The sequence below is a fragment of the Parastagonospora nodorum genome (assembly GCF_000146915.1).
Source record: "Parastagonospora nodorum SN15 chromosome Unknown scaffold_22, whole genome shotgun sequence".
NCBI lineage: Eukaryota > Fungi > Ascomycota > Dothideomycetes > Pleosporales > Phaeosphaeriaceae > Parastagonospora > Parastagonospora nodorum.
This window is the reverse complement of record NW_001884570.1, coordinates 110,972-126,684: the sequence shown is the minus strand read 5'-3', so window position 1 is coordinate 126,684 and position 15,713 is coordinate 110,972. Positions and strand designations below refer to the sequence as shown.

The 15,713-nt window shown below is 50.4% G+C and overlaps 8 protein-coding genes across 8 annotated transcripts; 3 read left to right on the top strand and 5 right to left on the bottom strand.

Moving 5' to 3' along the window:
• Nucleotides 1-588: 588 nt before the first annotated feature.
• On the top strand, nt 589-1,566 carry SNOG_12328 (hypothetical protein; the record flags this gene model as incomplete). Its single annotated transcript, XM_001802498.1, has 1 exon — nt 589-1,566. One exon carries the CDS (start codon nt 589-591, stop codon nt 1,564-1,566), a length of 978 nt encoding a protein of 325 aa, XP_001802550.1.
• Nucleotides 1,567-1,602: 36 nt separating this feature from the next.
• SNOG_12327 (hypothetical protein) lies at nt 1,603-1,734 on the bottom strand (the record flags this gene model as incomplete). The annotated part of the gene is made up of 2 exons (XM_001802497.1): nt 1,603-1,682; nt 1,713-1,734. 2 exons carry the CDS (start codon nt 1,732-1,734, stop codon nt 1,603-1,605), a joined length of 102 nt encoding a protein of 33 aa, XP_001802549.1.
• A 559-nt stretch (nt 1,735-2,293) lies between these two features.
• Nucleotides 2,294-2,963, bottom strand: SNOG_12326 (hypothetical protein; the record flags this gene model as incomplete). The annotated part of the gene is made up of 2 exons (XM_001802496.1): nt 2,294-2,528; nt 2,641-2,963. The coding sequence occupies 2 exons, from the start codon at nt 2,961-2,963 to the stop codon at nt 2,294-2,296; spliced, it is 558 nt and encodes a 185-aa protein (XP_001802548.1).
• Nucleotides 2,964-4,176: 1,213 nt separating this feature from the next.
• SNOG_12325 (hypothetical protein) lies at nt 4,177-5,479 on the top strand (the record flags this gene model as incomplete). The annotated part of the gene is made up of 6 exons (XM_001802495.1): nt 4,177-4,232; nt 4,286-4,318; nt 4,368-4,454; nt 4,506-4,885; nt 5,067-5,329; nt 5,390-5,479. The coding sequence occupies 6 exons, from the start codon at nt 4,177-4,179 to the stop codon at nt 5,477-5,479; spliced, it is 909 nt and encodes a 302-aa protein (XP_001802547.1).
• A 497-nt stretch (nt 5,480-5,976) lies between these two features.
• Nucleotides 5,977-6,483, bottom strand: SNOG_12324 (hypothetical protein; the record flags this gene model as incomplete). Its single annotated transcript, XM_001802494.1, has 1 exon — nt 5,977-6,483. One exon carries the CDS (start codon nt 6,481-6,483, stop codon nt 5,977-5,979), a length of 507 nt encoding a protein of 168 aa, XP_001802546.1.
• A 210-nt stretch (nt 6,484-6,693) lies between these two features.
• Nucleotides 6,694-8,435, bottom strand: SNOG_12323 (hypothetical protein; the record flags this gene model as incomplete). The annotated part of the gene is made up of 5 exons (XM_001802493.1): nt 6,694-6,812; nt 6,865-6,964; nt 7,017-7,067; nt 7,123-7,234; nt 7,284-8,435. 5 exons carry the CDS (start codon nt 8,433-8,435, stop codon nt 6,758-6,760), a joined length of 1,470 nt encoding a protein of 489 aa, XP_001802545.1. The 3' UTR covers nt 6,694-6,757.
• Nucleotides 8,436-8,962: 527 nt separating this feature from the next.
• SNOG_12322 (hypothetical protein) lies at nt 8,963-12,294 on the bottom strand (the record flags this gene model as incomplete). The annotated part of the gene is made up of 3 exons (XM_001802492.1): nt 8,963-11,131; nt 11,430-11,977; nt 12,024-12,294. The coding sequence occupies 3 exons, from the start codon at nt 12,292-12,294 to the stop codon at nt 8,963-8,965; spliced, it is 2,988 nt and encodes a 995-aa protein (XP_001802544.1).
• Nucleotides 12,295-13,877: 1,583 nt separating this feature from the next.
• SNOG_12321 (hypothetical protein) lies at nt 13,878-15,634 on the top strand (the record flags this gene model as incomplete). The annotated part of the gene is made up of 2 exons (XM_001802491.1): nt 13,878-13,997; nt 14,051-15,634. The coding sequence occupies 2 exons, from the start codon at nt 13,878-13,880 to the stop codon at nt 15,632-15,634; spliced, it is 1,704 nt and encodes a 567-aa protein (XP_001802543.1).
• Between the last annotated feature and the right edge of the window lie 79 nt (nt 15,635-15,713).

Below are 15,713 nucleotides of genomic sequence, written 5' to 3'. Positions count from 1 at the left end.
TATAGTACCGGGGTGGAGGCGTGGTTTCTAACGTTTGGTGCGGTAGAAGTTTGGTCATTGAGTGTTGGACCAGCAAGATTTAGATAACACTGCCGCCGTGAAATGAGCTTTGGAAAGGGTTTGCGCAGAGACCGATTTCACTGCGAGTGAATACAGGTACTGCGAAATGTTTTTGGAGGTTGGCAAATCTTTTCATGTGTCCGGCATATCTTCAAATCCGAATTTCTGCACGCAACCTTTGGGTACCATGCATCCTGATATTCTTTGCAGGTACCCATGTTCGAGTGACATGTTCCGGGCTTCGCCGAATTGGAAATCAAGACGGAGAACGATGTAGAGGTCGTGACGATCGTGGGGTTCTCCAGCTTCTGTAGGCGAGCTGGAGACCAATGGGAGGGTTTAGCGAGCAGTCTGATCCACATCGTCCTCGAGGCGAGACATCCACTAGCTGCGAAAGGCTCTACAAACTTACAGGAAGCAGTTCTGTGGTCGAATATAAAAGCAAGTCGGCCTCGCAAGGCTCGGTCTCTGGTACACGACTTTCTATACCTTCCAACACCTAAAAGTTTCCCAGTCTTTGCCAGAAAAATGAGCACCATGAACAACATCCTCATAACCGGAGGTGCTGGCTTCCTAGGCCCTATGCTAGCGGCCAAACTCCTCAAGGAAGGCACCAACAGTGTGGTACTTACAGATCTGCAAACCCCTCCACAGCCAGCTGGCGTAACCGACGCTTCAAATCTGGAACTCGCAGCATCCAACCTTACCGTAGCAGACGACATCAAACGCCTCCTCTCCTTGCGCCCACAATGGAATGCCATCTTCCTTTTCCACGGCATCATGTCCCAGGGATGTGAGGACAACCCAGCACTATCAACAAAAGTCAACCTCGAAGCCACACAAGCGGTGATCGCAGCTATTTCGCAACTCCCAGGCCCCAAGCCAAGAATCGTGTATGCTTCAACACAAGCCGTATACGGCCCTCCTTATACGACCAACGGCACCATCACAGACGACACACCCGCCACGCCCATTGGCGTCTACGGCACACATAAGTTGATCATGGAGAACCACATCAACGATCTCAACCGCCGCGGCATCATCGACGCCTTCGCCGTGCGTTTACCCACAGTCGTAGTCCGACCGGGCGCCCCAAGTCGCTCCGCAGCATCCTTCCTTAGCGGTATGCTCCGCGAACCCATGGCCGGCCTCGAATGCATCGTGCCCATCGAAGACAAGGCCGCGCGCCAGATGATTTGCAGTCCGCGCGTCATGATCGAGAACTTTGTGCGTGTGATGCGCGCTCCCAACGACGCCATGCCCGCGCACATCCGCGCGGTATACATGCCTGGAATCTCGGTGACCGTGGGCGAGATGTACGATGCGTTTGTGGAAGTTTGTGGCAAGGAGAAGTTGAGCCTGTTGCGCACGCAGAGGGATCCGGACGCCGAGCGGTTGCTGAACAGTTGGCCGCAGACAGCGGAGTTTGGGAATGCGACGAGGATGGGCTTATTGTTTGATGAGAACTGCGTGCAGATTTATAAGGAGTATGTTGCTAGCCTATGAGAATATGAATAAAAAGATATGAAGACGATACCTATTTTAGTCATCCTTGACTTCCTGTTGTTTTGAGATCTGAGCTTCCATAATGACAGTGGCATAGCGAAGGAGTGCAAAAATATCTGTTCCTGGTTCAGCAAGTTTTTGAATACTCTGAGATAAAGTCGGTGACATGGTGTGATAATGAAAGCAGATGCCATGCTATTGTGGGGCAAGTGGCCAGACCTAAAGAGGAAAGGCCGTAGGTGGGGAAATCTAATGCTTGACGAACACCTCACGCCTCAACAACGACAAGATCCAAACAAGTAGTTACGATGTAGAAGGAGACAACTCTCTCCAGACTCCCATTAATCACCACTGATTACATGTGTAGCACACTCAAGTCTTGCTCCACGATACGATATCAGCCTCCTGGGCGTAGTGCACCAGATGTTTCTCACATCCCTCTATACGAAGCCGATATCACTGAGAAGTCGCCACTGCTTTATATCGTCTAACAATCATGCGATAGGTCGTGCACGCTTAGGGTAATTATGAAAGCTTTTATTTAGATAACGACAAATTTCTGTAAATCTTATGCGTTAACACCCGTTCTAAAATTGGGGAATCCCTCGAAGTTGATGCGGCTCCCTCTACGGACCGAAGCATTCGGCGGTCTTAGTGCCCATCACCATGCGCTACGATCTTTACCGTGACGGAAGCGCTGTGGGCAGAGCGCGCGCCATGAACTTCATCACACTATCTCGCCATCCTCAGTCGGCGCCCTGTCCTCCACACTTGTCCTCGGCTCGCCTTCACGATCAAGAAGTGGCGCATATCCGTCCTTCAAACCAGCTGTAACATTCGCAAGCTTGATATTTCCAACCGAGAACGACGAGTTCTGGCATTGTGGGCATGACATCGGATAGCTCTGGCCTGGGTTCAGAGACTCCTGCACTTGGAGACCGACGAAGTAAAAGTGCACGATACTGCTATTGTCAGTCAAGATGCAACGTCTCGCGATAGAAGTATGCGTACAAGTTAAAGGCCATGAAGTTCGTCCCATATGTCCCCAACACAATAAATCCTCGATCCGCATACCCACTGCCCATGCTCAACCATCCCAAGATTGTGAACATAAGCAGACTCAGACCGAGAGCTAGGTCAAATACAAGATGCACCGGTGTGCCTGTTAGACCACTGGCTTGACATCCGCACTTCTTCTCGTTGGCAAGGAGCAGTGCGCTGAATGCGGAGCTGAAGAATAGAGGGATGATGCCGATCGCAGGATTGGCGGCCTCGAGGCCAATACCCGCAATCAGCAAGATGATAAAGGCCGGAACAAAGGTTGCGAGCGATATGGCGCGCAGGGCATGTGGGGTGGACTTTGTGAAGATTGTAAAGTTGAGGAGGGGGCCGGGCATTGTGGCGGACTTGTGTGACGGTGAATGGTTTGATGAGATATGTAATTTGAATGTAAATGTTTGATGAAGCTCGAAAGGTCAAGAAGGAAAGTCGCAATGTATATACGTATTCGCATCTCTAGGCAGCCAGATCTTACCCATACCAACCACAACCGCGCCGTACTCAGACCCGCCAAATCAGCCTTGCACCACAAAAGCTTACACGCTACATGCAAGTCTGTGAATCCCACCCAATAAGCGTGATGCTTATTTTTAAAACTAATTCCGATTGAACCTGCCTTCGTACTTTTTGTGAAACCTTTTGTGGTCCGCTCGGGTGGCTTGTGTGGGATCGGCGGGTGGCCTTGGGGGCGGAGCTCGGGCTTATCGATAAGCTGCGGAAGGATGGGGCGTTATGGTGCGAGGTTGCGAGATTGGTTTGAGGGTACTTTATACAATATACTGGTGGTTGTGAGGTAGGTGATTAGTTGCGTTGGGGTGGTAGAGACTGGGTGTTCTGGCTCAGGTGTGGCAAACTCGGTGAGTCTGCAGGTGCGAAAGGTAAAGGAGACGGATGCTACGCGCAACAGGCCCTTGCAAGAAAACGTGTTGTTGCTAGCGATTGAATGTTTCTGCCTGATACATGTCTTTGTGAAAGGAGCAGAAGTCATGGCCCAGAGACATTGAAGACTAGAGCAGATACAGCTAAGCCCTCTTTGGATTAGTTCCCTTTCGACAGCCAGGAATTTGATGCTTTCTTTATTGCATCTGTACGTTGAAAACAGTGAGCCCTTGATCTAGGTAGGAAATCTAGTATAAGATACGTTTGCCGGGCTGTTGACATATAATCCGCAAAATTGAGGCGCATCTCGTCCGACAGGGTATGGAGGTTCCGCGTTGAAGACTTTAGCATGACACTTGACGAGTGACTTGAAGCTTGTCATGCGGTCATAGCAATGCGTTAGCATCAACCTTACCCTTTTCAAATCGAAGCGAGGGTACTCGCTAGAATTTGAAGGGGTGTGAAGTATTTGATGATTCATGGCATGTCTTCACTTGCCTTCACCTGCGATTGACGTCATAAAGGGTTTTGTTTGTAGAAGTGCATAGAAGCTCGAAGACCACGTGTTGGAGCTTGCTAGCCTGCCTGAGCTGTTTGTAAGTTGCACTCATTTTGTCTTCGCAGCACCACACACCACCATCGCCAACGCTTGTAGCGTCTCAACCAAGCAAAATGAGAGGACATTCATCGCAGTCGGCGCTGAATGCGCAGCTCAACTTTCTGCTTCAGTAAGATTGCACGAGGATCTTTGAAAACAGCCATGACGACTAATGGCATCTAGGTTGACCAAAGATCGCCATATCACCCTTCAAAAGTACGTCTTCATGCACGAGGGTTTGCGACGATTCGCTTACGACTTGCAGGCTAAAAGATGTCGATGGAGACGCCCCGACCTATCTCAGATCGGTTGAAGGACGACGCCTTGAAGGTTATGCTGATTCGCTGGAGAAGTAAGGCTCGGGACTGTAATCACCCTTGGAGTTTGTCTAAAAAATATGCAGATCCATCGTCAGCGTTTCCGACTCGTACGCTCGTGTCTGGAACCTTGGATTTGCCTCAAACATCGTTCAGCGTCTGCCTCAAGAGCTCAAGGACATGATCTATCGCGAGCTCATGCACCATGGGCCTCCAGACTTCGATCGTGAGGAGCGTCGCCGTCAAGACAAACCATCCTCACGATGGGTCTACAGTGGCTCAAGTCCCGAACACAATGAGCTTCGGGGGTGCACAGACTATCCGCACTACTTCCAGTCAGATTACGTGGGCACGGACTTCGTCACAGAGCTCTCCAAGCAGTTCCACAAAGAGAAGCACTTCATTCTCCAGCACCCAGGAGAGTTGGAGGGTTTCTTGTCTGACGATCGATTCTGGACTGCTGTGTGTGCCAGCTGACTTCGTTCGTTTCATCAGCATCGATCTTTCGCTCAAACTTTTCAACGTCAGGACTGGGAACTGCCGTGAGTGGTCTTCGCCGAAGTTCGATGAGCCACTTAAGCAGCATTTTGTGGCAGCCTTGAGGGGTACCGAATTACTAAAGGCGCTGGTAAAGAGGAATAATGCAGGTGCTCAGCGTACCTTACTCCTACGTGTTGACTGTACGACTCCCAACCATGGCGCCAAGTTTGCAGAAGTTCTGGTGCCGTTGGTATACGACCTGAAAGATCAAGGCTGGAACATTAAGGTCGAAGGTGAATATAATCAACCTTTGATCCTCAGGGGACAGGCTTGCACGACTGATCGAGATGCTCAACTCACAGCATACGACTTCGACTACAGCTTATCTCGTGCAGAATGGGCTCAGAAAATTCGAAACAGCAGTGCTTTCGTAAGTTTACACTCGCTCCGTTTCATTGTTTTTCAACACTAATGGTTGAATAGTCGTCAGATAATCCAGTTCGTGCTACGAAACGTTCACGTCGGGATTGAGGACGAAGACGCCCTGATGCTCACGAAGTCAATACTGCCATTGCCGTAGACGATTCGAGTCAGTGGGCAATGACTTATCACTCAGTGCTTCTTGGAGACGAAGATATGAGATAATTCCTTGAGTGAAAGCAGGAGAATGCACAAAAGCAAGCTTACTAAGGAGCCGGACTCGCTCTGAGCTTGAAGTAGTACGCTTGGTAGTCAGGAGGCTCTTTCAAAAAGCTTGGGGCGTTTCCTCTGATATTTTGTTAATTTCGGCGTGAGCCTGAGTCCAGTTCATCTGCTTTTAAATTCACACGTGTAATGATAAAAAAGTTCACTTTGACGCGTGTGGCACAAACATCTGGATATGGCTTTTGTAATTCACGTGGATTGCTTGTGGCGAAGGATAGAAGTTCGTTAACGTCAAGCTCCATGGATCAGGCAAATAAATATCATCTGATAACTGCTGTTCTCTTCCGCGGAATCGAGACATCAGCCTAACAGCACCGAAAATTAAATTAAACCCAAACATTGTCTTTGGACTCCATGAAAACTGAGAAATGCTTATCTCTTAACTGATGACGTTGCACGCATCTTACTGAGACGAATTGTCTCGGCAGCCTCCGGAAAAGTTTTGACCGTTCGTTCGAGAATGATCTCCGTATAAGCGCCCAACTTTTGCTTACATCTGGCACAAAGAACGACCCCGCCGAATGTATGAGCCTGTGGCGCGGCATAAGTCTCCCGATAGCTGCACTTAGAGCATAAGCCTTCATGGGCTCCTTCCAGCATCGCCGCAAGGGCATTGGAGAGCAACACCTTTTCTTGGGACAGAACGTGACGGTATTGCTCGAGGCTCTCACGTTCTTGACCCTTCACCTTCTCTTGTTCGTCTCCTCGATTCCACAACTTGACGTTCTTCCGCGTATCCGCGATGACGCGCTTTGTTTCGGGTTTGCCCTGGGCAAGGCCCTCCTCCACGAAGCGATATCGTAACATCATCATGTGAATTGGGCCGCCGAAAAAGCGGATGAACTTTTGATCATCTTTGGAGAGAAGCTTTGGGTTCATCTCAGAATGGAGACGCGATAGTTTGATTAGAACTGTGCTCGGTTTTTCTCTCATGTCGGACAAACTTGGAACAGTGAAATCCCTGTCCAAACAACTCCAAAGCCGATTGCATTGGCCGAAACATCGGTGAATTAGCTAAACATGATGATTTGGAAGCAATGTTCACGATGTTGATATGGAGCTGGAAGAACCACACGGTTCTTTATGTTTCTACAAATTTGATATTTGCCGATGTGAATATCTTTGCAGGAAGATTACTTCAAAACGAATCTCATCACTGCTGCTTTGGGCTAAAGTTCATGTGCAGCGCTTCTTGTTTCACGAACCACCTATGAGTATCAGCTGATATCCACAACTTGAATGGTCGGGTGTGCTCCCTACCAGCAATGCTGCTTCGGCTCCTGATTTGCATCTATGAGCTCTACGTCAAACTTGAGGAGCAGCGAAGGGATGAGTTTGGTCATCTCGATCCAGCTCAGGTCTGGTACATTGTTAGTACGCGCTTCAACGGCAAGGCATGGATGCGATCCTACTTCGACCAAGGCACATGCGTGCGCCAGCTCCGAATGCAAAGAAGAAGCGATCTGTGCACTCAATCAGCAAATCACGGTATGACCTTTTGAATGCTGAATCCAATACCGAGTTGCCCTCTGTCACCCTCCAGCCATCTCTCAGGTCGGAAGATGTCGCAGTCATCACCAAAAATCTCTTTCTGACGATGTATGACCCAAGGATTGGCACCAATGATTGTCTGTCGCTCTATTAGGCCATCTCATCATGCACTCGAGTGTTCTACTTACTCCACCGGGTAGATACACTCCCTCAACCTCGAAGCCATCTGGCGGCACCACTCTGGGTAAAGCCATGCCGACCGCCGGGTGCATACGCAGTGCTTCGTAAATACACGCTTGTAGATACGGCATCCCAAAGCCTGCTTCGAACGGCATGTTCTTGCTCGCATCTAGCTCATCCCGTTTGACCGTCTCTTCGATTTCATCCATTAGCTTCTGCTTGCATCGCGGATGCTTGCACAAGTTATACATCACCGCCCCAATCGAGATTCCCGTTGTATCGCTTCCAGCAAAGATGTTACTCGACGCCATACTCAGCACACTATTATCGTCGAACTCATTAGGCTTCGCATCCTGGACTGCAAACAATGAACTCAGAATATCCTTCCTTTCGCTTTTCCTGCCTTTTCTTGCCTCACACTCTTTCGATGCGAACTGTCTCAAACTGCCATTCCGATTGTTCGCACCAATCCAATTGCCGATGATTGGCATGAACCGATCATGTAGCCAGTATAACCAAGATACCTGACCGATCCACGCCGCACTTACCAGTGCTTCGTCTATAGCTGCAAAGCTCCCGTCGTCTTTGCCTGCAGCTAAAAATCCGAAAGATTTCGAAAATGTGACTTCGCCAATGACATCGAAAGCAAACATTTGCGCCCACTTCGACATGTCTACCGCGCCTTCGTCTTTCGAAACTTCGCCCAATCTCTTGATCATTAGTGTTATAGCACTATCTACGCCAGGCTCCAGCTTCTTCAACTGCTCCAGGCTGTAGATACTGCTGATCAGGCGCCGATGCTGACCGTGCACCTTCTCATCCCTGCCGCCGAACAGGTCAAACTTGCGATGACCTTGCCAAACGCTGTACCACTCGCTCTTCCGAAACTTAGTACCAGCACCGTAGATAGTCTTGATGGCTGTAGGGTCAGAGATGCTGACTTCGTTGTGCGCAGTGCGAACTAATTTGCCATGTTTCTTGTGCAGGTCGATCATCGTCGTGTGCATGTCTCCGGCGATGGAGTGCTGAACAAGCCATAGTCGCGAGAATCGGGCAAAAAATGGGCCTGGAATGCGAGAGAGTGGGTCGGTGATGAAGATGGAGATGACGTATGTGAAGAAGAGGGCGATCGAGATGGGGAGGATGTATGCGGAGTCCATGATGTATTGAGGTTGAAGGGCACTAAGCAAAGCAAAGCAGGGACAACTACATAGTTGGTCTTGACGGTAGTCGCAGATTCTGATATTAGATCTGCGAATGGGCGTCATTGGAAAGGGCTAACGAATTTCGGCCGAGGGCGCGCTAGTACCCCGCATTATGGTGTCGGTTGGTGGAGACGGCATGGTCGATCGTACATCAAGAGATATTTCGTACAACGAGAGATGCGTACAAGACGTTGTATTGGAAAATCGATGCATTGCTAAAAGTAGGAGATACAAACGCCAAGTAATGTGATAGCGACAACGCTTGTTACGATTACAAACACGCAATGCCGACAGAGACATCCACTACCTGGATCGCAAGACGCTTAAACCCTTCACATAATTATTGAAAAATGGAGAAAGACACCAAGCGGCCCGCGGATCCTAGGCAAAGGGCCCCACTGTACAATGTTGTACCAAACCATGTATCACCCGGAGATATCTCGCGCCATCCAGGACATAGCGCCGAGCCTATCCCGGACATCTCACATGCCGCGCAACACTTCATTGTAGTTCCGAAGACGCTCGTTCTTTTCTTTGAGTTCCTGGAATTGCAGGCTGACCACATACAGCATGAGGAAGACGAGAAGTGAGAAGATCGGGTGGTGGATCAGAGTCGGAAGAAGACCCAGCGAGAAGTAGTCGAAGACTGGGAGCATGAAGAGCTTCGTCCAGAAATACGAAGTGTCGCAAGTGGTGCCTACGGTTGGCGTACCGATCATCTCCAAAGCGCTGCTCTCGGGAGGAACATGCTCGTCCAGAAGAAGCTCGAAGCTGGATGAAACCATGAGACCATCATTGGGGAGTTGTTGGTCGTCAGAACACGGAATGACTGCCACTTCCGCATCTTCGCCATCCTTAGATGTGATGTGGGCGACTTCAACAAGCTGTGAGTTCTTGGGGCCTGCGACATGCTCCGTGATGTCGTTCGCCGCCAAGAGCTCATCGTCACATGCCTGGGCACTTAGTCGTGCCTGAAGTATATCACCAGGATAAGACTCTTTGCTGGTTCCATGCTCGATAGTTGAGCTATAGACCTTCTCGACCTTCGGTTCGGCCAGAAGTGAAGCATACCATTCTTGTTCCGGATCGATATGGGACTCGTTCGAGGATTGAACGACAAGCTCGATCGATGAGGACTGAGGTGATGCAGTGTCCCCAGATGCGGTTGATGCCGCACATCCCTTCATTAGTGCTGCTAGGTTGTCATTGAAGTCTTGGCTACTGTGACCGGCTGGCTTCACATCGTCCGCAGCGGCATACCACGCTGCCATCTGGTCAGTGAAAAGATACGTGGTGCTCTCGGCTGTATATGCAGCCACGGGGCCGTGGTCGGACGGCCGTAATCCGAACGGCTCTACTGGCGATCCTCGCTGCCGCAAAGCATACTCGCCGTTCATAAAGTCGTAAATAGATGTAGGATTAGAGGACCGAGAATGCTTGTTACTCAGGTCGCCGATATCCTCAGGCTCAAGAACCCACGCTGCAGCGACTTCCTTGCGCATATCTGGAATGCCGAGTTCCTCTTCCGAATATGTGGGAAGGCGGCTCATCAAGGTTTCGAGTTCCTTCATCAAACCTGTCGCAGGGGCTACAACGGCCTGCGTGCTCTTGATACCAGGCTGCAAGTGAGAAGGTCTGATTGCAAGAGAGGTTTCGCGCCCAAGATGTTCCTCGAAATCTTCCAAGGACATTAAATTTATACCATGAGCGGAGAGTAGGTCGGAACCTGTCCGCGGCGAGGTTGGTGGTGATGTGTTCGGTGTGTCAGGGCGAGCCTCATTCTCGAGCTCAAAAGCATCTTCTTCATCGGATGAGGCAGATGGCGAATCAATCTTGAGCTGCTCCATGTACATGGTGAAAGATGAGCTCAGCTGTAGCGATAGCTTGCGGCACTGGTGGGTCGCGTCCCAATCGATCGTTGTAACCGGCTCCTCTGCCTCTTTCTTCCGGCTATTCCGTAAGTTCCGGCTGAGGAACTCGTATTCCAAGATCGCAGGCGTCTCAAATGAGAATGAAATGGGGTCTGAACGGAACGATCGCTCACCAGAATAACTATAGTACAACCATGCGCCGCAGTGAGAGAGCAGAGCCTTGTGCTCGATACGACGGCGGCGCTGGTTCCAATTATCAGGATCTAGCGCAGCCCACCAATCCTCGAACAAGTTCTCGGGATGGTAGAGGGGAGGTGCAGGCAAATTCCTAGATGGCTTGACCGTCTTCGACCCCTGGATAGGACCTAGAAGCTGTGCGGTTTTCGTATCCTCCTCAATTATATTTAGGAATACGACCATCCTGATGAACGCATTTGGCTCCAGTTCCGTACTGTTCCAGGAACCCAGGGCACCGTGATACGCATCGAAGTCTCGAAAAGTAGCGATGAACAGCTCGGGAAAGGCATTTCCATTCCAAGGATTGAGGCACGGCAAGATCTTGATGAGGTCATGAGGTGCGAACATGGTCTTGAGCCATTGCAGGCGAATCTCGTGGACGGCGTGTCTAGGATAGTATTGACCATCTGACTGAAGTGGCCGAATGCCTGGCCCAGGGATGATCTTGAAGAGGACGGTAAATTTGGGAGTAGGTGTAGTTGAAGCGGAGGACTCCATCTGAATCCGTTGTTCGACTGGAGGGAAGGGAGTATTCAACTCGAGCTGCGCAAGACTTTCGCAGGTTTGACACTGATGCGTGGCAGTCACGAGTGTCAGGTCTTGTGGTGAGCTGTGAGCTGGTAGAGGCGTTCTGCTGTGACAGGAAGGTCGGTGAGTAGAAGAATTAAGGGGGGAGAGCTGGATGAACAGTAGACTGAGAGCTAGCGGCGCAAAGCCCCAAGTGTTTACACATCGATCACGCGCTACGAACATTGCACGTGATATATTCTTCCGTGAATGAGCCACAATCAACGACAAACAGGGCCTGTTGGCATTTTCACTTTCTAGTAGCAACCCACACCTGCGCCGAATAAGCGTTCTTCGTCAGCGCCTTAGTGTTGAAGCCATACTCAGCCTCGGTACTTCTGACTTTCTTGTCCTCAAACGTAAGAGATCCGCACTCGCTGCCAATATCCTCGAATTCGAATCCCATCTCTTCCACAACCGCGATGATCTCGTCCAAGCTCAATTGAACGAATGGTCCAGTACCGTAGAGTAGCGGCCCAAAATTCAGCCATTTGCCGCCGGGCTTGAGCAGAAATTTGATCGTGTCAAAGTATGACATGAGATTGCGGGCTGTGTCGATGAAGAAATGTGTGACCACAATGTCATACTGCCCACCTTGGTCGGCGAAGGCAGTATTGAAATCGCCTTCGACCAGCAAAACCGAAGGATCTGGAGATCTATCGGGCACCGTGACTTTACGCAGCATGTCGCTCGTCGTAGCATGGTGTGACATTCCATCGATAAACGGATGTAGAGCGAAGGACCGAGTCGTTGTACGAGTTTCCAGGAATCTGTACGCCACGTTCATGAACATCGACCACTCGTTGACAGTTACTTCGAAATCTGCGTCGCGTAAGCACATTTCCTTATGGGTACACGAATAGCTAACCTCCGAGACTGGAAACTTCGTGGCCAAGCCGACCAAGCCCGGACCCCGGGAGTAGCACTTTCAAAGAGGCGCCCTTCGAAACGTCGCCTTTGAGATCTGAGAGCGTGCTGAGAACGCAAGGGAAAGCGTCAGCACGCTCTTTCGCGCCCTGTTCTGCCCAGTCCCGCACAAAATGCTTCAGAGTCTGACCAGGACTGTAGCTATCCACCTGACGTCCAGCTTCTTCGGCTTCTTTGATGTGCTTGTCAAGCTCCTTGCTGCGTAACACCATAGTATTGCATAGCGGTAGAGACGATGTCTTTGCAAATCATGAAATTCTCGAAGATCAGCTCTTCTACATCGTCTAGCTTCTGCTTATAGTCCACTACGCGCTCCAATGTCTGGCAATTGATCAGCACGGAAAGAAGCATCGCAGCATTCCTCGCACCTTTTTCTGCTTCTTTCCAACGTTCTGGTACAACCTTCTCCATTTCTCAAGTTCTGCCACATTGCGATCGCGACATCTGCTAAATCCCCACAAAGCTTCGAAGAGTCGATACCGTGGATGACTGGTGCCCCAACTGCCATGCTTGCGACTCATCCGCTTCATCAGGTGTGCCTTCTCTTGTCGATGTCTTGGTGAACTATCCGCATTACTTGCAGGCATTGCGCCCATCTGCATAGGGTCCTGTGCAATGTGCAAATCATCGGGGGTGTAAGTTGGCTCTGCAGCGCTTGTAATTGCATCCGATGTTGCGGTTTGGTGGTCTCTCTAGCAGCCAGGATGGTCGTCCAGGGTCCGGCAAGCAGCCCGAAAGCCCACGTCAATCTCATTTCGGCTGCTTTTGTCGATATCGTTCAACTCGCAAATTGATATGCGACGAATTGTCTACGAATTCTGAAGGCCCAAATGTGCGATTGAGCACCATGATGTCTGCCAAGCAGCCTTCGCACGCTCGCGAGCGTCTCTTGGCTGCGAAAAGATTCTTGTCAAGCATCGCTGTCTCTCTCAAATCCTCACAGTCAGAGGAAGTCACCGGAGCGTGTAGCACAGGGTGCATCATTCTAGAGGCTTCTGCAGATTCTCACTGTCCAGAAAGCATATGGCTGCGATGTCAACATCAATTGTATGTGTCCCGCTCGAGGTCACTTTGAGGAATTTGGGATATCATCTTTGTGCCTCACTGTATGACGTGAGTGTGGATGGTGTATTTGCGAAATTGTCGAGAAGCTTCGCATGGCGTCATGTGCTGCGCTCCGGTGTTGCTACGCACACTCCATAGCGGAAACAGTCCAAAGAACAGTTGAGCAAGGTAGCATAGGTCCGAACATTTGATCAGGAAAGCAGCGAAATGTCGATCCTGGTCGTATGTTGATGCCATCGACGGCTGGTGAAATGGACCGCACGGACCGTGCTTTGTTGTTCCTTTTTGGCGTCTTCGCCGTCGCACAACACCCACCTCTTCAAATTCAGAAGCATCCCGCGACGTCGCACAATCTTACTTCACCGCACTGCATGTGAGGAAAATCCCGCGATGTCACACAGTTCGATCGCCTCATCGCGTCGTCGAGATCTGCCGGACTGCGTGCATCGGTCAGCACACATGCTGACGGCGTGACGCCAGGCTACGCCCTGCAGTGCTTGGCGCAACCTCGACGTCTCTGTTGCGCGCCGTCGATTAGCGGGTCTCAATGATATCGTCTCTCGACGAAGCGATGAGAATCCTGCTTTGCATCCGCTGGACTTATAGCCTGGTTGCGCCAGTCCACGCATCGTCCACAATTGCTTGCGCCACACACTTGAACCCGTTTCCTCAACCAGAGCCGATTGCCTGTTCTCCATCGCTCTTTTCGTAGCTCTTTTTTTCGTCCATAATGTTATCTATAGCTATGCTATCTTCTCTCGCGGTGGTGTTTGCTTCTAGCGTCGCATATTTCTTACACCTGGGTTATCAGAAGCGGAAGCTTGTCTATCAGTTGCGAAGAGATGGCATCGTCAGTCGCATAATTTCACAGCTTAGGAAGAACACCACTGATGCTTGATGTAGCCAACTGTCGACGGTTGGAGCTGGTGGACTGGCCATCTCCTGGTATTGGACGGCTTTTTGAAGAAAATGCCCTCGGATGTCAATGTTCTTGATGCGTGGCTAGAGTTGTTCGAGCGCGATCCTGATACGAATGTATTGCTCGTGGACTTGTGGCCGATGTATCCACCACATCTAATGGTGTGGGATCCTGAAGCCGCGAACCAGATCACAGTAAAATACAACTTGGGCAAGCCCGCTGGCCAGCACAAGGGTTTCACGCCGGTTGTTGGAGGGGAAAGTATGATTACGATGAGCCATGAGGCATGGAAGCCCCTTAGAGCTCTCTTCAACCCGGGTTTCAGTGGCAGTCACATGGCAGAACTGATTCCTGCTGTTGTTGACTCCGTGGAGGTGTTTTGCGAGTTACTACGCAAGAGCGCTGGCTCAGCTCTGGTCTCTCTCGACGACTTAGCATCGCGACTTACTATGGACATCATCACGAAAGTTACACTGGATACTAATCTGGACAATCAGCGGGAAGAGCACTGCGCTTCCAAAGCTCTCAATACGATCCTCGATTGGCACTCGTTCTGGGATCCGCGCATTCTGCTCAACCCACTGCGGCCCTTCGTTCAGTGGTATTACGGCTCGATCTTGGATACATTCCTTCGCACAGAGCTTCAGAAGCGTTATCTAGAAATGAAGGACACCTCAACTTCGGTAAAGGCGAGCGGTACGAGAAGAGGTAAATCCGTTATCGCCCTTGCGTTAGATGATTATTTGAAGCAACAGCGTATTGGTTCTTCAGAAGTAGCATTGCCTCAGCAGGTCGATGAAAGTTTCGCGCGCCTAGCCACTACTCAAATCCGTCTATTCATCTTTGCTGGAAACGACTCAACATCAAGTACCATTGTGTATGCCCATCATATGCTGCACAAACACCCGGGAGCGATGGCTCGCCTTCGGAGAGAGCATGACGAGGTCTTCGGCAGCACTGATGCTGCCGCGCAGCTCAAGGAGAAGCCGGCGCTCATCAACAAATGTCGCTATACGCTCGCCATCATTAAGGAAGTTATCCGTCTGTTCCCTCCTGCAGGTGCTGTCCGGGGCACGCGACACGGGGTGTCAATCCAAGATCAGAACGATAGGTCCTATCCCGTGAGCCACCTCGAAAGCATGATCTTACATGGGATCCTACACAGACATCCGCGCTATTGGGTGCGACCCGATGATTTCTTACCTGAACGTTGGCTGGTGGACGCCGGACACGAGCTATACCCGCCACAGAATGGAGCCTACCGCCCATTCGAGCATGGATCGCGAAATTGCATTGGACAAGCACTGGTCATGAACGAACTACGCATCGTTTTGATTCTCACCGCCCGCACTTTTGACATTGCGCCGGCATACGAGGAATGGGAGGCTAAACAAAGAGCACGAGAAAGCTGGTGGACGAAACTCATGCGCTCTAAAAATCCTCCGATCAAGACAGTGAGGGGCGAAAGAGCATATCAAACTGGAAGGGCAGGTGCGCATCCCGCCGATAGATATCCTTGTCACGTAAAACTCGTTGACCGACAGTCACAATCACATGCCATGGGATAAGTGGCTGATATTGTCGGATGCGTTGCATTGTTCTGCCTATTTTATACTGATCTACGAATTTGGATAATTGTGCAACTGT